Source organism: Pogonomyrmex barbatus, unplaced genomic scaffold (genome assembly GCF_055798465.1).
Source record: "Pogonomyrmex barbatus isolate J1 unplaced genomic scaffold, ASM5579846v1 scaffold14, whole genome shotgun sequence".
NCBI lineage: Eukaryota > Metazoa > Arthropoda > Insecta > Hymenoptera > Formicidae > Pogonomyrmex > Pogonomyrmex barbatus.
The window spans coordinates 4,942,114-4,965,763 of NW_028297110.1; the positions used below are offsets into that span (position 1 = coordinate 4,942,114).

General features: G+C 36.1%; 2 protein-coding genes across 2 annotated transcripts; one reads left to right on the forward strand and one right to left on the reverse strand.

Annotated features, from left to right (window-relative positions):
• Nucleotides 1-198: 198 nt before the first annotated feature.
• Nucleotides 199-19,257, forward strand: kdn (citrate synthase). The gene is made up of 4 exons (XM_011644485.3): nucleotides 199-375; nucleotides 14,963-15,118; nucleotides 16,168-17,091; nucleotides 17,370-19,257. Exons 1-4 carry the CDS (start codon nucleotides 331-333, stop codon nucleotides 17,634-17,636), a joined length of 1,392 nt encoding a protein of 463 aa, XP_011642787.1. The 5' UTR covers nucleotides 199-330; the 3' UTR covers nucleotides 17,637-19,257.
• Nucleotides 19,258-19,514: 257 nt separating this feature from the next.
• Nucleotides 19,515-23,626, reverse strand: Arl5 (ADP-ribosylation factor-like 5). Its single transcript, XM_011644486.3, has 3 exons — nucleotides 23,213-23,626; nucleotides 21,747-22,191; nucleotides 19,515-21,659 (listed from the first exon to the last, which is right to left on the reverse strand). Exons 1-3 carry the CDS (start codon nucleotides 23,256-23,258, stop codon nucleotides 21,611-21,613), a joined length of 540 nt encoding a protein of 179 aa, XP_011642788.1. The 5' UTR covers nucleotides 23,259-23,626; the 3' UTR covers nucleotides 19,515-21,610.
• Between the last annotated feature and the right edge of the window lie 24 nt (nucleotides 23,627-23,650).

Sequence of the window (23,650 nt, forward strand, 5' to 3'; positions counted from 1 at the left end):
TTCAAACTCCGACGAAAATTACAGACATATATATCTCAGTGGTTGCATCCCCATCATTTTCTAATATCTTATCGCGGGGCATACCGAACCTGCACCGCCGATACTGAACAGCCTGAAATTCACCGCGATCGGGCGCGATTCACGAGACGCGCGCACTTGACGCATGCGCGGCGCGGGTGGCGCGACGCGACGGCGAAAGCGGCGCGACCGCAGTCAGTCGAGTTAGGGCGCCGCAGCACCGCGTGGCCGGTCGATTAGTCAGACGGTCGAGTCGAGTCGGTCAGTTCGAGGGTACAGAACTCCCGCGCAGGATACAGTTCCAGAACAAGGATGGCGCTATTCCGCTTCACCCCAAAACGCTGCCTCGACGTTCAGGTGAGTCCCACGATTCCCTTTCCCTTCCCTCCCCCTTTTCTCTTTCCCTCTTTTTCGTTCGACGTTCCTTTCGCGCCTTTCGAATTTATCCATCGTTTGTTCTGCACAAAGAGAACGCGTGAAAGAGAGAAAGAGAGAGGGAGTGGGGAAAAAGAGGACGATACAATGACGCTCGGCGGGCATGGCGTTCGAAATTCGAAATTCCACATCTGGAACGCGTGATAGCCTCGGGGCGGATTCGTTCGCATTGTGGAAACGCCAATCACGGTGGTTTTCGCCGCCGCAAACGGCCAGCCGCGGTGTTCTATCGACCGGCGGAAACCCTCCCGTCCCGCAAAAGAACGAGCGAATTGGCTTCCAAATTTGTCGACGAAAAAAAAGATCGAGGATTATCGCATCGATTTTTCACGATGATCCTCAAACAAATTCTTTTGTCCGCTTTGAGATCGATCTTGGGAAAGACGTGTGAGAGAGAGAGAGAGAGAGTGAGAGAGTAAGAGAGGGGGGAGGGACTGTATGTGACATACAGGATGCAAGTCCGTTTGCGAGCGTGTTGGTTCGGTGGTCATTGTGTGAACGGGACTCTTCATTGCAGACCTTTCGTTTTCAGGAGAGAAGAGGGAAAGAGACTAAACCGAGTTTTTTCGATGTATGTGTAGTTCATGGTTTATGTGTGATCTTATACCGACTACAGTTAATAGTCGATTATTTGGGAACATCGATGGAATGAGTAAATACAGCTACTGCGAAAGCGTCCTTTAACAGTATCGAAATTCAATCTCGGTGTATATTTGCATCTACATATGTTTATACGGTACATATGTTTATACAGTACATATGTTTATTCGACAAATACACGAAGAGCGTGCGTGTGTGTGATTCAACCTACGCAGGTAGAGAGGCTGATAATGGTCAGGGAAGAACGAAGAACGCGATTCATCGAGATAATCCTTCATTCCTATTTTTTTCCAAAATAGCTCCATCTACACGTATGTCGATTTCCATTCGATATAGATTAATTTTAATCTTTAATTTACTTTTTATCTTATTTCAATTCGAAGAATTAGAAAAAGATAAGAAATAAATTAAACCGAGATTAATGTCAATCTTTATTGGTGGAAATGAACGGCAGTGCCCCCTCCCCCTCCTACTAAAAAAAAACGAAGCTTTGATGTCTCGAGGATTTCTTTCCTTTCTGTCAGGAAGATTGATGAATCCATCAAAGTAAAATGACGTTGGATTCGCGGCCGGGGCGTGTTGCATAAGAATTGCTCGGGTTCCCTTGCGCCTTTAAGCATTTAAGTCGATCGATTCGCGGCAGTCGATGCCACGCGTCTCTCGGCGAGGCCTGCGGCGATGCACTCGGTGACGCGACGCGATGCGACGCGACGCGTCTCGTCGCGTCAGCATAAAAGCGCACCGCGTGCATCGAATCGATTCAGGAATGTGTCCCCCGAGATCGACTTGTTTTTCTCAGAAACAGTGTAAACGGAAATTATGTGCTATGCGCGTTCCACATAATTGTGAGAAATGTTCCCTGTTTCCCGACAGGTTAAATCACGTCTCGACGTAATTCAACGTATATTCGGGAGAAAAATAATATTAACAGCATAGAATTAAAAAGTCTAGTAGCAAACCTTATAACTATAACCTTGCTAATGCAACGGCAATAATAATGAAATATATATATACATATTTATATTTATGCATATGTATACTTTGCACGTATTTATTTCATTAATATTATTATTGAAGTAATAGCGTGATTATTTTTAATTGATTCAATGTCACTTTTTTCTCTTTAAGTGCATAACGAAATTTACGCATAAATAATATAATATTAAATGTAATATTAAATAGTAAATCTATAATATTGAACATAAAAAAATAGATATTTATATTTTGTAAAATATATTTATAAAAATAGGAAGATAAATAATATCCGTAATTGTGTTTTATAGGGGACTAGCATAATTATAATTAAATCCTCGAATTTAATTATCACACTTTATCATATTCGTTTCACCTGTCGGCTGACACGGTTTTAGAATTTGCATAAAAACAATCTTATCTCGTATTATGAGTCTCTACAAGATAACTGTACACTCGACTTACATTGTCTTGCGACATTAATTACGTTTCTTACGCAACGAATATTTTAACAGTGTGCACAGTGTAGTGTTAAGCATTTAACTTTGTCGATACAAAATATATATATATATATATATATATATATATATATGTGTGTACATATTTATAGATTACTTGTAATCGAAAACGCAAACGTCAGCTATCATATGTTGCGCAAAGAATTTATTTCTTCCTTGTCGAAAATTGCAAACGCAGACATTAATGAAAGGATTTAAGAAAGGAAATCGATTTCGCGATAGAAAGAAAATTATTGACTGAAAACCAACCTGAGAAAGATAGTCGAATCTACGAGTGAGTCAATGATGTCTCTCTCATCGTAAGACTGACGTCAGATATTTTTTTCCTCTCCAATTAACCAATCGCGGAATTTTGCGGTTTAATAGGGAACAAGACTGGCAATATAATTACACGTTTAATTGGTCTCTCTCTCTCTCCCTCCCCCTCTCTACCTTTCACGCTCTCTTTATTTCTCCGTTTTCTCTCTTTTTCAAAGGAGAATCGAGATTTGCGATCGAGTTTGAGCTTTCATTTCCGATCCCACCTGTGACCACGAGGAAAATCATTTCCACGCGCGATTACGCAATGCGTGCCAACGGGTCTTCGACGTGCACGCATGCACGTTTCGAAATCGACTCGCGCGTGCGTTCGTCTGATTGACATGCGTCGCGTGACTTCGCGAAACCGATTTATATGGAGTGACCGAGAACGATGTGTTCGCTCAAGTGTAATCGAAGTGACATTCACCGGGCCTCTCCGAATAATAATTTAATTGCATTTCTTCTCAGGTATCAATAAGATCATTGAAAATGTATATTTTTTTAACGTATCTAGAAAAATGTATATATTATTTACATGTATTATTTTTTTTATTGGCATCACTGAAAGTGTAGTCCGTCCGCGAGGCGATTCGCACATCTCCGAACACGTCGCAACAGGCCTTAAAACAGAAGACGCTCTGGACTTCGAACGGCGTGTGTTCTAATTGAATTAGAATCAATACACGACTCCAAGCCGGGAGTCTAATTTTCATAATTGTTTAATGATACATTATATAATAATAACAACGCCCACATATCTCTTGAAATGAAAGGCCGCATGTGATATCACTGATATCATTTTATTCATTTCTTAATGACTCACTCTCCCCTTTGATATACAGTTGATCTCAAAGAGATTTGAACTCTTGAGATGTGCAGGCGTGACGTAACAATCACGCATCATTCCTATTTCCTTGAAAAGCGAACTTTTTTTGCCTTTCGTGCTCGTAATGAGAAAATAATATCGAGGCGTTGCACAACGCGGTGCTCTCGTCTATGCACGTGGCGTGCATAAGAGCTGATGGATTTTCCCCTCCTTCCCCCTCGCCCGCCATGGCACATAATATCCATTGAGCGATTTTGTAAGGGGCTGGTCTAATTTTAGCAACGATTTCGAGGCCGAAAATCCGCCTGCGCCTTGCCGCTCTGGTAATCCACATCGACCGTAACCCTGTTGATCTCGCATCTGGCATCCTAATAACTAGGCCAAGTCGCCTCGATCGGACATCCCCGTAGGCGGAAAGCCCCGGGGACTCCCCGAGGATCGATCGGAAATCTCTATATTTAAAACACGTGGGCTTGTGCATCGTTCGAGATTTTGAGCCGCGAATATGCCCGCCTCGGGAAATCATGTAATTCTAGCATTCTGGTCTTGTTTAAATAAATCCTCCAAACTCACCTTTGCTTCTTCTTTATGACCTCGGGTCTGTAACTGAACTAATATATACTCGTATTTAAAATGAAATAGATACGCATTTGAAGTTTAGGGAAAGAGAGATAGAAAGTTTCAGCTGCGATAAAAACAGATCTTTTTTTCCTCATGATAGATTCGTAGCGAAATGGCAGACATGTGGCAGGTCTTCTAACTTTTGTCATTAATAAATTAATAGATATTTATAAATAGATTATAAATGACGCGAGGAGCTAACGAGATTCAGGTATCTGAATTTATTATACTACGATTCTTGGCAGGCCTCGCGGAGTTTTCTTGTTATGTAGCTCTGTATATACATCTCACCTGTTACCTAATGTTGACGATACGATGATCTATCGCGTAACAAACTATTTCAGGGGCGATTCTTTCACTTCAAGTACGAAGACGTCATCTATTATTAGATTCTTCTGTGTGACCTGCCTCCAGACCTGTCAACGCTTATTTCATTGTCGTCGCGTTTCGCAAGACAGCCTTTTTTTTGCCTTACAAGTCCGTATTCCGTTATCGAATCGTGACGGAGAATTTTTCTGCAAAACGCACAAATTTCATGGGAATTTAACTACGGAGTGTTTTGAATAAGAATCAATAGAATTTGGGATTAATGTAAATATGATACTATTTTGAATGGCCTTATGTCACGATTTTAAAGTTAAAAACCTTGAATAGAAAAAGATAGAGATGTGTGAAAAGGTGTGTGTGTGGGGGGGGTGGTGTGGGTGTGTTTCTACATATAAAAATGCAAATAATAATATATATTTAAAAATAATATATATAATATATATTTACACTATTTATATATATTCGTGTTTACATACTCAGCTAATATATATTTACACTATTTATGTATATTCGTGTTTACATACTCAGCTTTGAAAGATCTTAAAACAATCTTTCGTTATGCTACAAATATCAGTTCAGGGATTATGGAAGGTGTTATCTCACGTTAGTTATTAAGGACATAGTTAAATATTGACACATATGTTCCCAGTGTAGCAAGTGTCTATAATTTATTGCTCTCGTGAGATAAAAATTTCTTTCGCGTATACTTATGACAACGAACTGGTCGAAATTACATTGACGGTGATGTGTTGTTTTGTCGCGAAACAAGTTTAAACAAGTGGCTAAAGTGCATATTACGTTATTTTTTATTTATTGTCTTATTATGTTATTTTCTTACGTCAGATGAAAAAATTTTTTGCAAAAATTATATTTTTTACAATTTATTACCTTAACGTGAAATTATTCTTTCTCTCACACGTTAATTATTCTGCATTAATCATCTTTTATTACATATATATGTGTTTTTTAAACATTTATATTCTCTAAATATTTGTTCAGCGGGCAAATTAATCATTGCAAAATTTAATATCTACATATTTCAATTGGAAATCTCATTTTTCTTTTTGCGATGACACATACAATTTAAATAATATAAAATGCGAAATTTTAGTCAGTTGATTATGATTATGATTTAGAGACTGCAATTAATGGCAAAAAATTTTAAGTTGGAATATTGAAGCAGATGAAATTGATAAATTTTAAACTTGCTATTAAAAACGATAATCTTAACTTTTAACGCCGTTAGATTATGTGACGTGTGATCAGAATTAGATAATCGTAACTCGTGGCTGTTCCAATTAGTAATGTCCTTCAAAGCGGGCGATTACACAATTGGCGATAAAGAGTTATCACATCTGGCAGATATGATTTGCCGACAATTATAATCAAACATATCGTTCGCGTGTATTGATCTGATCAAATAGCTGTCAGATCGTTCCAAACATAATTCCTAAAATCAACTTCCTTGTCGAATTTGTCAGGCACACATACAATTTTAATATTTCAAATTTTATTCTAGTCTAAGTTTATTATCATAAAAAAAATATTTTGTGTAAAGATATTTTTAATATATTAATAAATCGTTAATTTATATAAAGAATCTATTTATCTATTTATCCTCAATAATTTTTTATTATGGTAATTTTTCTATAAATTTTTTAATATAAATATATTTTATTCTTCAATTAAAAGATAATGTTTTTATATTATGAGAAAGAAATATCGTTTTAGTTTTGTTTGCGTAAGATGTGAGAATGTGTATGTGACTAAATAATATAATTTTTGGAATTAAAAGTTTGAGTTGTACAATCAAATAATAACTTGCTATTGTTAAGAACTTTATTACATCTCGCTACTCAGTTTATAAAAGTTTAAAAGTGAAAGATAAAAACGTTCTAATTAACGTAAGAAAAAGGCCATAATTCCGAGATGGTAAACTTCCATAATGTGGAAAAGTATTTTCTTCTCACAGAATAAATCGATATTTTCTACACAATTATATTTGCAAGAAGATTGCGAGTAAAAGAGTTTTGTAGAATTTTTTACAATTTTACTGATTTCATAAAATGCGTCAAGAAATTGAAACGTTTCATTCTGTTATTGAAATTTGTCCTATTTATTATAATTTTTATTTTTCTCTTAAACTTTTTAATAGTCGACAGAGTTTCTTCAAATAGAGAGAATCAAAATTTACTTCGAAAAAGAAAAACTCACGTCGTGTTACACCGGATCTGTACCGAGGAAAGGACTCGAACCTGAATAAGGTCTGCGACCTTGATCGACAAACCGGTCGACCATTAGCTTCTACTTTTGTTCTCAGATGACTTTTTGTCCGAATGTGTGGCGTAACCGGCTGAGAATTGTAAAAATACAATCACACGTTCTCAGACTTGTTTATTTTTCCAGAGTGAAAATACGCTATTACAATATATGCAAAATTCGTGAACTTTGTTTGTACACTTAGGTAACGCTTTATTCTGAATGGCATACAACTATCGTTTTATGCATATAATATGCTACGGGGTTCTTAATTATTTCTTTCGCGACAACGTGAAATCCACGTTCATATATCATCAATAACGCGTAAACGTATGCTAATGCATGCTAATTTCGATAGAACGTTACATGTCAACGGCAACGTGTTCCTTTCTCATTTGTCGATGACCTCGAGAAAGCGACTTAATATTCCACGAAGAAAAAGGGAAAAACGAGGCAACCATGTCAGTCGACTAAACAGGCCGGATTGTTAAGTTCTCATGAAGAATGCAACACGTGCGCGATGATCGATTAATCCTGAAATAGCGAAATAAATCACGTAAAGGCTGATATATCGATTATCCCAGCGGTAACGTCCATCCACGAAAGCGATTATTCGTTTTTTTCCCCGGTGTTCGCTAATAATCATGTCTAAGTCTGATCTGACGCGTTAGACAAGTCGTAAAATTGCTGACGTTTGCGCACCCAAAGTCCCATTGATAAAGCGGTAATAAGATATAGTTATTATATACCTTAAAATTAAAATAAAATAGAATCGTAAGTCAGCAAGTTTTCAGGCAGCAATCCGTGACAAATATTTTTGATATTTTATGGTTAAAAAACCAATGTGCCCATATATTGCCAAAATAAAAAAAATCACGCAAAAATGTGCATTTTATTTTAAAGAGTGTTCGGGAAACTTACTGTACAAATGCGTCAATGTAGAAATATGGAATAGAATACATATTTTTTTTAATAATCAATAATAAAATAAAAAAAGAAACATAATTGCGAGTAGAGTTGCTTCGATTAATAAACGTCACAATAATCACTTAAATAATTTAGAGTGATTTAATAAATCGAAGTCTCCTTTTATCATTTACATATTATTTTAATTCGGTTTGGAATTAATGTAGGAAACTCGAGCTAGTGCTGGCTTTAGAAGATATCTAAGAAGTATGTTACGAGGTCGTGGATTGCCGGGAATTCTTCCTTATCGAAGCCAGCGGCGTATCTCGATCGTGGTTCCACGACAATTGAATTTTTACGATCGGAAGTGGCTTCATACGCGCGAAAGGAGATAATCGCGGACGTGCGGGTATGCGAGTCACGGTACAAAGTAAGTAACGGCCCATAAAATGACGTCAAATGTGTCAATGTGTCGGTCAACGTATGTGGAACGATAATCCCATCTTCCTGGCAGCGATGAGCCCAGCAGAAATTTGTTAAGCTCGCATTGTCAGCGATCATTCCGGATTGCCGTCGATGCGCGAGTTGTGCGACTTGTCATCGACATGAGGCGCGTATGTCTCTTGACATAATAATAATAAGTGACAGAAGATGTCTCCATCATATCTCGTTACTCTTTCGCCATTTGACGGGGGGGGGCGGTCGTATCTAGAAAGCCCGTGATGAATCACTTCGCTGTCTCATTAATGTCTCAAGACTGGTAAATCCGCATCGAAACTTCTGTAAGTAATACCAACATAAACAATCAAAATAAGTTACAAATAAGTTACAATTTACAGAATTGCTCTTTCCTCATAAGATTAGAAATTGAGATTGGAAATGCAATTGAACGATTTATTAGAAAGAATTTCGAGATGCCATCCGTTTTGATGTGATTTTCTACTTGAGTACAAACGAAGAGAATTTATTTTCTTGTGAATTATAATTTTTGCGACGTGTCGGTGACGGCCGATACGCGACATATGTCCGTATACGCTCAGAGTACATTTATATGTGTGTGAGTATTGGAAATCTTATCATTCGCGTCTTCCGGATGACACGAGTGAGGTTCGCATTATATGATATATATATATATATAATTAAGATAATTCGATTAGCCGAAAAATGCGGCGAAAAGTTTTAATATACAATTTTTATCGTAGTCTTGCTTACCTGATCATTTAAAAACAATTTTTGAATTTATTAATCTTTTTTACGTATCCAACATCATTTTTTTAAGACGCCTCATTTAAATTAATATTATCTTGAGAATTAACGAATAATAAATCGGATCTATCTATATTTACTGTCGCACGATGTATTTTTATGATCAATGACGGAAATTAGTATATTCTGAAAGTATAATCTTATAGTAGTATAATCTTATAAAAACACACACACACACACACACACACAAAACAACTGCGACAACTTTATTTAAAATTAGTAATTATGAAAAAAAAGTCACTTTTTGTCGTATGATTTATAATTATGTCATATAGATTGAAAATTTAATCTATATGCGAGAAGTTATACAATGAACTTTACTCCCGTGAGACTAAACTTCGTTATCACTCATTGAGAAGAGATCCAGACTCATTGAAAATTTTATCAGTCGCTATTATTCGGTCGGTCTCATTTTTCAATAACTTTTTTTTTAACATCGCTTAGAATATAGAATAATATATTTCTATTGTGTCGTATCATATATAGAAGAAAATGATTCTTACATAAAAAATATTCTCATATATAAACGAGAATATTATAATCATAACAATTTGAGTCTTGATTGAATTTTTATTGATGCAAATATTACTTTTACTCGAGATTAAAAATCTATAAAAATATATAGTCTTGATTTAAGATTAATTTTTTTTTTCTATGTATATCTTCCCTCCTCTCGCAATTCGTTTTTCGCACACTCACAGTTGGACTATCGGTGAAAAACGAGCCACTTGACATTTTGATATGCGAAAGTCAGCTCGCGTTCCATCTCTCATCGCGCGATAAGCATCGATATCGCTGTTCAACCGATATCGATCTCGCATTGCGCAACGAGAACCGCTCATATTCCGCTCACATTCCGCACGTCTGCCCCGCGAGAGGGTGACAATTAAGCGAGTCGACTCGTAAGTCTCGGGCTACTTTCTGTATACTTAAGCGTCATACATACGTTATCTTCCTTAATGCAATTACCAGCAATTGTTGCTGATATCGCGAAGTTCAGCGGGTTAAAATGCATATTTTATAGGGTTAATCGCATTTGTGCGTGATTGACCCTCGATTGCGGGCGTTCTCCAATCGTCGTTCAATCGATCTGTAACTCCCACTCATCGAAACATTATCGAAAAACCTGGAATTGTTAGGGAATATATTTATGTCTTGGAAATCAAGGAACTTTTTTTGAAATATTTTTTCTAATATTTTATCTTTAAATTATAATCGCAAGTTTGTCAATTACATTTTTAACAACAGTGGATCTATCCACTTTAAACGTCTCAAAGTACGCTGATTTTACAATTAATCCAATATTCAGTATTGAAAGTACGGATTTTGTATTAGGTGTAAGTTTGTTTAATGAAAACTGATATTTATTTCAAGAGTTTTAAAAAAGTTGAATTTTATACCGGTTATGTTATTGTTATTTATTGAATTATATAATTGTTTATAGCCTGTGAAACTAAAGTTTGAAAATTTTAATAATATAAAATTTTTATTTTTTAAAATTGTTAGGTTTTTTTTCCAAATTTTTCAAATTTGATTATTGAAACTCAAATGATTCTTAATTTTATTTCATAATTTATAAATTTTTATGGAAATTTTTTATGGAATGGAAAATATTAAAAACTTTGTAAAAATATAAAATTTAGTTGTAAAATACATTTAAAATTTGTTTTTAACAAATTGCCTTGAAAATCAGAGAATTTTTTTTTTTTTTTTGAATAGATATTTTGTTATTCGATATCTTCGCGTCCTCGAACAATCGGCTTCGTTAATTGAAAATTATAATTGCACGATCGAGATCGCGAGGCGAATTATCGCAGATGGTAAAAAAAAATATAATATCATTCTTACTGCGCTATCATTTATCTCGATTGGAAACTGTATTTTCCTCGTGTATGGATCTCCAAAATTTTTCTTTGTATGACTTGCATATCTCCGGAGATGCGCAAACAGTTGTTATATTCGTGTGGCAGAAAGTAGCAGAAGTCTTTCCAACACTCTTTGGCATCGATCCTGTTATCAGGCTCACGTCAACTCGCTCGCTCCAACCCAAATTACACGGCGAGTCGAAGTCCTTTTATTTTTAGCCATGCCATTGGCTCGCCTCCTAGATTTCGCGTACCGCGCAACAACAATGCACGCTCGCGAAATATTATCATTGGCATATCTGCATCGCGGTTCTTTTCTCGAAAATGCAACTTCGCGATGCAACTGGACAGAAACTGGGTATTGAGAACGGAAATTATCGCGCGAGTGATGGCTTTTTCAATTGTCGTCGGCTTGACGAAGTCTCGTTTGATTTTTTTTTTCCTTTTTATTTTTTTATCAATTAACGTCGAGTTTGTGGACGATTTGATCGCGTGAGTGTCTCGTCGAAAGGACGTGGACTCGCGTAATAAGGGTCAATGTCGAGTACGGATTGCATTCAAGTGCAAGCCTCGTCGCGTCAATCTCGCCCCGGCACTACGTAATCGCTGCGCGCTGCCACGCGTTTACGTAAAAAATAAGGAGCGCGCGTTATCGTGCAGACGATAAGAGCGCGCGATGAAGAACGATCTTTGAACCGAGCCCCTCGAATTTGAAGACGTTTAAAGGTGCACTGCGTCGATACGCGACATGATACGTGACATATTTCATCTTCTTGATATAAATCTAGGACTTTTTTGACGGAAGAAAAAAAAAAGAGATTTTTCTTTTTAATTTTTTTATATTTAAATATATTATGTAAGAGTTGTATAAATTATATTTTATAATATTTTAATTTTAACTCGTCGGAATATTTTGCAAAATTTCATACAATATTTTACTCTTGACATATTGCGACATGTATTTTTTTTTTTTCTTCTACGTATTTTGCCTCGATACATTGTTGCCCAAATTTGCATTTGTAAGTATTTCCTTATGCAATTTATTTTTAACAAAAAACAAATTTGTTTATTTTTTTCTGTTTGAAATGTGTTTTGCTGTGTAAAAATTTGTTGGGTAACCGTCTAATTTCTTAAATAATTATTGAAAGAAAAGATAATGGAAATTATTAAAAAGATTAATTTATGACTCTGGAATTTGCTCCGAGGAATAGTACGTTTAAATAATCTTTATAGACATATAGTATAACGATTAAACTTTTTTAAACAATTAAACTTAAGCTACTAGCGTTTTACCGCATCGTAACTGTTCCGATATCCGAGTCTCTTAACGATGCCCCAGACAAAAAACAATTAGTAATTAATAAACTGATCCATAATTGACATCTATCTCGACGTTACAGATAAATAAATGAGGCTATAAAGTCCAGTTTTACAGAATTTTTTCTTATTAACGGTATTATTTTTTTCTCTTTTAAAAAGCTAATTACTCATATACTTATTCGATAACAAATTTCTAGCCTGAATATTTCATATTATTTTTCATAAATTGAACGCACGAATATACTTGTCACTAATTAAAAATAATTCGCTTCTTTGAATTTCCCTCAATCTATAGAAATCTGTTCCAAATTTATTCTTATGCGAATTGAAAAACTCTATTCGTCAAAGTCTCATCGTTTTCGAGATCATCGTGACTTGACTCGGCGTTCTCGTCTCGACTTCGCTCTTCACCTTGACTTAATTATCCGCGAAGTGCCGCATTACGTGTCCGCGCACGTTTCACGAGCGGAATCCTGTCGCGAGAACAGATCAGAAGGCATTCTCCTTCTCCGGCTGCATAGGCGCTCAACGGGATGCAGAGATAAGCGATCTCTCCGGGCCGGAGCGCACATCACGCGACTTTCGCTTCGATCGACAAAAAAAGCAAGAATTAAGCAATCTCTCGGATCCACGTATCCGACGAACGTGCCGTAATCCGAAGTCACGTGGCACGCCAGTGTCTACGCGTCCGCACGCGCGTGCTTTGGCATATGCGTGAATGTGCGATAACGAGCCGATCTTCACCTTCCCTCGTCCAAAAGCCTCGGCATTTCCGCCGAATATCACAGCCCCGCTTATCACCATTTTTATCTCGCATTTTTTTTTTTACCGCTACTTTTGTATCATTGTTATAAACATTACCGATTGTTTTATATTTATTGCGATCGCCGAGGCCTCCCGAATCTCCGTTTCGACTCCAAAACCCGGTCAAGGGTCTCCCGCCTGAATTATCAGCCGACGTCTAAATTGAGGCTTTTATCGTGTTAAGAATAATAATAATGATAAATACTGAAGAATGAGAGCGATCGTGTGAAGGGTTAATTCTCGCCGGTGCGTTTCCGCGAGCGGCACGCTCTTTCTTGATAATGACCTCGAACACAAGACCCCGCGATCTCGTTTCTTATCTGACGTTTCACACGACGTTCGATGGTGCGTGTTGAGATGAGAAATTATGATTATGAATTTTTTGTTGTCTCGTCATATGTAAGAGCCGATTACAAGTTTAATGAGAAAACCATAATCGCCTCTGCGTAATTGAGTAGTAATATCCTTTACGTAAACATAAAAACTACGTTCTTGGATCATCTCAAATTCTTAGTGTTTACTCTTTGTAAACATTACAAAAGGAATAAAAATAAATTAAATATAAAGAATTTCAACTATAGAATTAAATTTCGATAATAAATATTTTGATTTCAATTAAATTGTTTTCTTTTGTATCGTTAAGCTTTTCATTTACTATTTTTATTCTTTTATATATTCTTTTATTCCATCAGGGATATACTTGATTTTTCCAAAATGAGTAAAACCTATATGAAAATTGCTAGATAATGTAATAAAGCTTTAAGTTTTTTTAAATATAAATTTTTTAACTTATAAATTTAAATGATTTGTTAATCTTTTATTTTTTAATACTTTTACAAGACAACATGGGGCACGCATACTTGGTGCCATTTTCTTTTATCTTTTTGTGAAATAATAATTTTGATAACATATGATATGTCTTATATATAGGAAATTTTCTTTTTCGATATTTTCTGAACATTCTTAAAATCTGCAATCAAGATTTAATAGAAATAAATTGTTAACTTAATTGGCAGAAAATCAACAAAAAAATTTTAAGTCTACATATTTTTCAAAGATCACGATTCTTGTCATTTTTGTATTAAATTCCTTTTAAAGAATTTAATTTTGTATTATAAGTAAATGTATAATGATATAAATAGCGTATTTCTTAAAGCAAAATGTAATATTTTTTACTAAAATATTACAATTGCGTAATGTGAGTTTCATAAATCACATGAGACAATTGCATGGAAAAACGTAATCATTTTTAGGATTTCCTGTCGTCCTAACAACATAATAATTTACCGACGTAAGAGTATACTCGCGTATGTACCATTAACGATACGATTGTTAACGGTTCGTCGTTTTTACGTAATCATTACACATGTCTCCTATTGTGACGATTCTTTACACAATGCATACGTCATGCATAAATATTCTCTATGAAAGATACCTATTCATCATGAAAAACAAAAGATATGTCAGAACGTTGTAAAAAAACTTGAATAAAAAATAAAATAATATTAAAAAATTGCGTTTTTTTTTTAAGCATTTGAGTTACTAACTATCTAATGATATATTAATTATCTAATGATACAAACGTCATAAAAATTATACAATTGAATTTATTGGAGACAAAAAAGTCGTTCTTTTCTTCTGCAGAAACTTAAAGAATTTTATACGTAAAATTTTATTCAATAAGACGTTTTTTCCAACTACTTCCTGTCATTTTTCGAATACTCTTTATTGAATATATAATCGTATTACGTCTAACAAAGGCCATCTATTGAGAAAAAAATGAGATGACTTTTTGTTTACTCTAATTTGCATCTATTATCACAATTTGCATTTATTTTTGAAATTACTTGAAGTTACATTTTGCATTTTGTATTATTTGAATTTTTTTATCAGTTACTTAATTACAATTCCTCTTTTTCTTTTAGAAAATAACATCGACGGTTTTTTTGCGGCAACTCACCGATGCGTCCACGGATTTGAAGAAGGTTCTCACGGACAGAATTCCAAAGGAACAGGAACGAGTTAGAGCCTTTCGTAAGAATCATGGTTCCACCAAGGTTGGAGAAGTCACCGTCGATATGGTATGCATTTTTAACTCTACATTAATAAGTTTATTATTATCGTAAAATTACATTTCGATAAGATAGTTCAATCTTAACTATTTTACAAAATTTTAAATTTAGTTTTTAAATTTAATTGAAGAAAAACTTTATTTACTAGACATTTATTAGACATTCTTATTTCTTTTTATATATAAAAAACAGATATCATCTGTTTACATTCTATTCAATTAAGATTTCATTTTTCTCGCGATTTATTTTATCAAAAATTTGCACGGATTGCACAGATATTCACAATTATCATCGATAATTAGAATAATCATGAATGACGAAGGAAAACGAATCGATGTGATATGACTTGTTATTATTTGTTAACAGTTAGAGAATATATAGCTTGATTATGGACCGCGTGCTTGTTATGTGATCATGATAACTGCAACAGGCATTGACAATTCCTGATCGTCACATGCGAGTTTCTTTTGGCGTCAATAAGCAGCATATTTTTTCGCCGATTATCGGCCGAATGCAGCACGTGGCGATTAATCGTTATTGAACAAGTCGCAGGCTTGCATGTGACGATCTCATTCATGCATAAAGACGTTCATTGTTTTCTGTATGTTTACTTTTATTTATCGCCGATTTTTTCCTTAATCAATCTATTAATGCAAAATGCACGAGGCTAATGATATTTTTAAAATGAATCTAACTTAGAATATTGTTAATTACTGAAAAAATTAGAGATATCTTCGAATGAAATGACCAAAAAATTTAGAACTGATCTCTCATAATTTATTAATTTTTTAAAAAATTGATCAAAATAAACCAAAGAAGCTAGAAGATCTAAGCGACTAAAGAAACTTTAATAAAAAATAATTGGCCGCATTCAGTAAAATGCGTAAAATACGTTTTACTTCTCTAGATCTGAAAGAGTCCAATCCAATATCATCATAGAAAATTTCCAATATTGGAATTGCAAAATAAACATTCTGTTGAATGTAACCATTGATATTTAATTAATATTAATATTTTCATTTCATTCAATTGACTAATATATTTTTCTCTGAGCGCAGATGTACGGCGGTATGCGCGGCATCAAGGGCCTCGTGTGGGAGCCGTCGGTGCTGGATCCGGAGGAAGGTATACGCTTCCGTGGTAAATCGATTCCCGAGTGCCAGAAGCTCCTGCCGAAAGCGGCCGGTGGCGCGGAACCTCTGCCGGAGGGTCTCTTCTGGCTGCTGATCACCGGCGACGTGCCCACGGACGCGCAGGTGCGGGCCATCTCTCAGGAGTGGGCGTCAAGGAGCTCGTTACCTGAGCACGTGGTCAAGGCCCTCAACAACTTTCCCAAGACGCTGCACCCGATGACGCAATTCTCCGCGGCGATCACGCTGCTGAACAGCGAGAGCGAGTTCGTCAAGGCGTACAACAAGGGTGTGCACAAGAGCAAATACTGGGAAACCGTATACGAGGACTCGATGAATCTGATTGCTAAATTGCCGGTGGTGGCCGCTACGATTTACCGTAACATTTACAAGGGCGGCAAGGGCTTGGGCTCGGTGGACGCCGGCAAGGACTGGTCCTGGAACTTCGCCAATATGCTCGGCTACGACAATCCGCAATTCATCGAGCTGATGCGACTCTATCTGACGATCCATTCGGATCACGAAGGCGGTAACGTGTCCGCTCATACTACCCACTTGGTGGGATCCGCTCTGTCGGATCCGTATTTATCTTTCGCTGCTGGTATGAATGGTCTGGCCGGACCACTGCACGGTTTGGCCAATCAGGAAGTATTGGTGTGGCTGGAGAAGCTACGTGGTCAGGTCGGCGACAGTCCGAGTGATGATAAACTCAAGGAGTTTATCTGGAATACGTTGAAGAGCGGCCAAGTTGTGCCCGGTTACGGACACGCCGTACTCAGGAAAACCGATCCGAGGTACACCTGTCAGAGAGAATTCGCGCTGAAACATCTGCCGGACGATCCATTGTTCAAGGTAAATATAATACACACTTTCATATGAAGTATTCCAAGCATCATAAAAAAATTTTGAACCACTTAAAATGAATAAAGAATAAATAAATTTTTATTCTATTTATTTAAGAATATTAACATAAAATTAAATTAACTTTGGATCTCCTAAAATTAAATCTTTGGATCTCCTTTTCAATGTTGTGTATTTATTTAATATAGTTACATTCCACATTTTCATTATTTTTTATTTTAATTTTAAATTAAATGTGTGTTAACATCAGTGTTTTTTTTTTCTTGCAGCTGGTCGCGCAGGTGTACAAGGTGGTGCCGCCAATTCTATTAGAGACTGGCAAGGTGAAGAACCCATGGCCGAATGTAGATGCGCACTCGGGCGTGCTGCTGCAGTACTACGGCATGAAGGAGATGAATTATTACACGGTCCTGTTTGGCGTGTCACGCGCGTTAGGCGTGCTCGCCTCTCTCGTCTGGGATCGCGCCCTAGGACTACCTATCGAGAGGCCTAAGTCCCTTAGCACCGATCTTCTCATGAAGGCCGTCAAGGCTTAAGATTATCTCGTTATTAAAGATTATCTCATTGGATTGACGATCATTATCAGCGTCACGAAGTCCCGTCGACCTCGACTTTGTTCGAGCGTCGACTGCGGTGCCGGAAATAGGAAATCATTTTGATACCAACCTCGACAGAAACACCTCAACGAGCCCGCGCCTTATCGAACGAATGATAGTATGAATGGAAAAAAGCGAAAGAACGAGAGAATGAGAGAGAGAGAGAGAGAGAAAGAAAGAAAGAAAGAAAGAAAGAAAAAGAATGAGAGAGAGAGAGAGAGAAAGGCTAGGTATTAAACACGACAAATAATTACGTCTAATGTATTATCTAAATGTAGAATTATTAAGAGCAGACACATCAATGTTCCGCGTCAAAAGAGCAGAATTCAAGTTAATTCTCTTCCTGCTGTCGATACTTTCAATTTAAACCTTTAATATGATATTTAAATGAAATATTCTATTAATTAATACATGTGAATTATGATATAATTGCTGACTTAATATGATTGTTTCAAGATGCGATTCTTATCGAAGTATCGACTATGGGGAAAGGTTTAAATGGGGTATTCTCGCAATGTAGCCGCTTACATAAAACGTAGATTGATCCAATAGTGAAAACTGCCAAACTTGCGAGGAAACCCAATATAGCGCAGAAAGTCCAGGAAATGTCTTTTAAATATTTAAATATTAAGATTATTAAACATCTCATCAAAATGCATCTTAGATATGTAAAAGGCGTTTTCTGGAACTTGTTATTTATAGAAACCTACATGAGACATGAGGTAGAGAAACGTGTCAGAAATAGGAAGCATTATATTGTAAATAAAATCATCGCTCAATACATAGCATACACGTTAACTGCCGCTAAAAATTTAGTAGAAATTTATAGCGGTAGTCAACGTATTAGCGATAATCTCAGCGACGTAAAAGCAGTGGAAAATAACGGCTCGAAATCTAGGTTTGTAGAGTTACAATAAGACAATATAAATATTCAGGAAAACATCATTGAAACATGTAAAAGGTACTCTAATATAGATGGTAACATTATTGTCTTGCCTCGTCATTCGAGAAAACACTGCCCGGAAATGCGTATAAACAGATTTCTTTTTCGATCAAATGAATTTGGAAATTTATTAAACTTCCGAGCTGCAAAAATCGACTTATTGCGATTAGAAGATAGATTCTCAAGAGATAGTCAGCATCAGAAGATAGATTCTCAAGAGATAGTCAGCATCAGAATGTCAAGGGATGGGAGGCGCGGTGCTAGTTCATTCAAAATCTCCTTGTTATTAATCTATTGTCTCAGGAAATTCATTCTAACTCATCGTTCGTAGGATGGTAAAAGAAATGCTGTTTGCTTATACGCGAGTTGCAGTAGTTGCGAAATACTTAAAAGCAAGCAATGATGTAGGGGATAATCAAGAACCACTTAAAAAAAGAAAAGTAGCGTCTATAGTCTTGGTCGCATCGTGGTAATGAGCCACACGCGATTCAACATAAAATTAAGAAGCATGACCAGTGGTGGACCCACTGTTATGAGAATGAATGAGCGTGTGTGTATCTTATTTATAATGTGAAATGTGAAAATAAACGGATCAAGAAGTAACTATAAATAAAAAAATTCTTTTTCCTCGCCGAATTCACAGGATATCATCACTTACAAAACCTGCAACTTTTTTTCGCTAAACGCTTTCCAACAATGGCGAATAAATCCAAGATAATTTAAAATTCAACGAGATTTGAAATTTTAACGTCAAACAAAATATACTGACTTAGAATCTAAATGAAAACTTATGTTCTTACATTAAAATATAATTTATGAAAATCAGGAAAACAGGATGGAATTATTAGGGTAGATAAAAGTGGAATAGATTCATCTTTCTTATTGATAGAAACTGATTAAATTTATTTGACATTCCATATTTTTAGCCTTTTGTTATTATTCGATAAAATCGTACAGAATTCTGGCTTATATTATACAATTATTAGATAAGACCAATAAATCGAAAGTGATCAACTTTTGTAATTTCGTTATTTCGATAGATTTTTGACAGGTTGGACCGTGTAGAATTTGCAAAACCAGCACAAATTACGATATTTTTTTTCTGCGCGCGCTTGTTTTGCCAATATCGACATGCGTCAAAAAACAATTAACTTACTTGTCTTGTACTTTACATTCCAGAAATAATTTTTTTTACACAATTACAGTTAATTGGGAGAGACGGACACGTCCATGGATAAATTTGACAGTGTAAATTCGGCTTAATGCCTCGCGTAGAATTTCGAGGAGCAAATAATCGTGTACACGGGAGATACAACTCTTATGTCATCAACATTTAAGAACTTGTTTCTCAATATGAGAAAGCTAGCGTTAATTAACTTTAAGTTAGGATCTCACTCTGGCATTAGACGGCATTATATCCTTTCTTGCGCGACGATGTTATCAAACACCTTACCAGTAAATCTTTGCGTGTAACCCATTAATCTCTCAGCACACATCAACAATTTCCTGTCTTTTAAAAGCTACAGTTAATTAATATTATACCTATTGGAGTATTTAACGCTATATGATAAAGACAGAAGTTACATTTACAATTTAAATAAAAACAAAGATGAGACAGCTGTCAAAGTTGGGGACAAGGAAATTTCTTTGTGTCAGACTCTTGCCCGTTCATCCATCATCCTGACGGCACACAGTAGCCGCGGGTGAATGGAACCGGAAGATGCATTCCCTTAAATAACTAATAAAAATTTGCGCCTTAGACAATAATTTCACTTACAATAATTATGAGCTATATCAATTAGATATATTAAACTTATGTTTCCTCACTGTGTCGGGAAAAGTAAAACGGATTGAGATCATTAAGCGAATCAGTAAGTGGACGAGTTTTTGATTTGAAGCTCCCATTCACCAATCGCGAGACTACGTATGTCGCATGCTGAAGGATATCATCAGTCTCCCGTCGAGCTTTTATCAGCTTTATCAGCCTATCTACCAATCCTTCGTTGTTTTTGTTTCGCACGTCACGTAAGTCATATCTGTTACGTGATCTACCTAGCAAACAACTACATATCTCAGAATTTAATCCGCATATCACAGAGCAGTTTCATATACTCGCTTTGGGAAATTTTTATCAGTCGAGTTACCTTGAATCTGCTCGGATTTTTACATACAGAAACATCGTAAAATCTGCCGGCGTTATGTTTCTTCCCTTTTCTTTTTTTTTTCTTTTTTTACAGAGCTCGTTCTCTTAACGAGAAGTATAAAAAACTATTTACACAGATGCACTTCCGTTGCGCTATTATGTCAACCGAGTACAAATAACGAGTTGCCTCTCTCGTCTATTTTTTTCACTGTTTGTTTTACTGCAGAGGTGGACGGGATAAGAAATCTCGCGTTTTTATGATGAATGATAATCCAATAATAAAATAATTTGCAATAAACAATCGATGTTTCTCTCTCTTTTAATAAATTGATTGATCTATGTATTTATCAACATATTTAATGGTCATTTAACTGATAATTAATCAAGTGTATTTTGCATGTCTCATGGGTGCGCAAAATGGTTATCTTTCTTTTAATCTGCGTTTGATAACTTGTCATCTCTTCATTTATCTTCATTCTTTCTTAATCTCTATACCAAGTACATTACACACTAAAAAATTGACTTTTAATGATGAATGGTAATATTAAATTTTCTTCTGCAAAATTGCAAAAGAAGCGCGATAGCTGAAAAGGAAGGTTTACCCGTCCACCGTTCTTTAAGTGTTCGCTGCGGCAATAAAGTGATCAAATGCACTTTGAGGGTCATACCAGGAGATTTAAATATTGACTAACCAAAAATGCGACAGTTCACGCCGCTCTCTTCTTTCGTATAACCGTCAAAGTGTGTAACCAGAACTAACTTAACTTAATAACATATTTTACATTCTGGATATTTCATTAGACTTATAAATGACTCTCATAATGTACGTCATGTCTTTTTTAAACGTTCGACGATCCATTCCAATCCCTGATACAACCTAAAACCAATATATTTATTTATTTTAGATTTTCTTTCTCTTCGCGCCAAGAAAAAAAATTCAAAGAGAGATTGTCGACGCTCTTACCCTTCTCCCGTAAGAGCGCAACAGCTCTGTATATGCCACTGATGCTTTTTGATAGATGTCAGGTCTAACTGTCTTGAAATCTCAGCTGCGGTCATGCTGCCCTTCAAGTCTTGCTTGTTGGCATAAACCAGAACATTAGCCTTGCTTAATTCCTCATGGTTCAGCATCGAATACAGCTCTTCCCTAATCACACCAAGTCTCTCCCGATCAGTGCTGTCTATGACCATGATGATAAACTCAGTATTTGTGTAATATGTAGACCAAGCGGCTCTTAGACTTTGCTGACCGCCGAGATCCCACATGATAAAGTGAATATTCTTCCATACAACTTCCTCCACATTTGACCCAATGGTCGGAGATGTATGGACTACCTCATTCATCAGAAATTGATATAATATTGTTGTTTTCCCAGCATTATCCAAACCGACCATGACTATTTTATGCTCTGAAAACAGCACCATTTTATTAATAATTAATATAAATAATAATAATTAGTAATAATTAATATAAGTTAATAATAATTAATAATAATTAATATAAGTTTTTTTGAAGATCTATCTGATATAAAATTTTATTTATTAGAAGATACTCGAGATGTTCTTGAAAATACATTTCTGTAGAAAGTAAAATGAATTAAAATTCTGATTTAAATTTCACTTTCTTCAAGATATGAGAAATTTAAAATGAAAGTGTAGAAATATGAAAGTAGAGCATTCTTAAAAATTATATACATTCTTATAGAAACTGAATTAAAATTCTTATTCAAATTTCACTGTTTTTGAGATAGAGAAAGCATCTAAAAATGAACTAAATAGAAATACATAAATTCAAGCATTCTTTAAAAATCATATATATTTTTGTGAAAATATTTCTGTAGAAAGTAATATGAATTAAAATTTCCAATTGAAATTTTATTTCTCCTTTGAGATATAACTTAAAACTGAACCAGATCGAAATACAAGTTACATGTTGAAACATTTAAATTTATCAAGTCGTAGATATTAAAAGCGCGCGATTCGACAACATATGTTAACAGACTAGAGAAAGTAGGCCAATGTCCATATTCGCATAGAATTTCCAAGAATGTCACAAAGTTCGCCAAGTCACACAGCTCTATGTCAGAAACTCAACATAATTGATGGCATCGCAAAGAACGTTCAAAATAAACTCTCGAGCAACTTTTGCACTTTACAACAAGTATCATTAGATGAAAATACTTTTCGATCGTGCAATCAACATTCAATATCAATTTAATATCCAAGTGTCTGGATATCACTCGTTTTCGATTGAATTGTTTAGATTAATTGTTTAGATTAATCACGAGTGATTAACGATCAGACAATGATCCCCTCGCACGTGTTGTCACAAACACACATACGACGGTGGTTGCACGAAGCGTAGCGTAGCGTAGCGTAGCGTAGCGTAGCGGAGGAACGGGACGAGGTCTGAATCGTCGTAGTATTCACCTTCATTGCCGAAGAGGCTCCAAAGCTTCGCGAACAGCAATCCCATGTTGACTCGTCAGTCCAGGACCAACCGGATGTGTCCGTGCGCCGTCACAAGCCCTGCCGTTTCGCATACGAATTAGGAGAACGTCCCAGGAACAGGGCGGTTCATTGTCTCTCTCGAGGGGGGGTTATGTTCGCTTTCGCGACGGTGGAACGTCGATTACGCGCGACACCGACTCGCGGATCGACGTCATAATCGCGCTAGGACGTCAACGCGGACGCTGACCACACGCGAGTGCGAGCACGACGAAGGCCGAAACCGTGCGGTGAGCGGACGAGGACCGTGAGAGATCGACGAGAGGCGCACGGACAACCTGTCTAGCTCGATCGGGCGAAGCACGACATGTTGCACCTCTGATCGACGAGCGTCCACACGCCCCGCGAGGAGGCGCTTCC

Coding starts and splice junctions, on each gene's coding strand:
- Arl5 (XM_011644486.3), bottom strand. CDS start 23,258: ATGGGATTGCTGTTCGCGAAGCTTTGGAGCCTCTTCGGCAATGAAG. Junction 22,192..23,212: donor GAGCCTCTTCGGCAATGAAG/GTGAATACTACG, acceptor TGCTGTTTTCAG/AGCATAAAATAGTCATGGTC. Junction 21,660..21,746: donor TGCGCTCTTACGGGAGAAGG/GTAAGAGCGTCG, acceptor TATTGGTTTTAG/GTTGTATCAGGGATTGGAAT.
- kdn (XM_011644485.3), top strand. CDS start 331: ATGGCGCTATTCCGCTTCACCCCAAAACGCTGCCTCGACGTTCAG. Junction 15,119..16,167: donor GAGAAGTCACCGTCGATATG/GTATGCATTTTT, acceptor CTCTGAGCGCAG/ATGTACGGCGGTATGCGCGG. Junction 17,092..17,369: donor CGGACGATCCATTGTTCAAG/GTAAATATAATA, acceptor TTTTTCTTGCAG/CTGGTCGCGCAGGTGTACAA.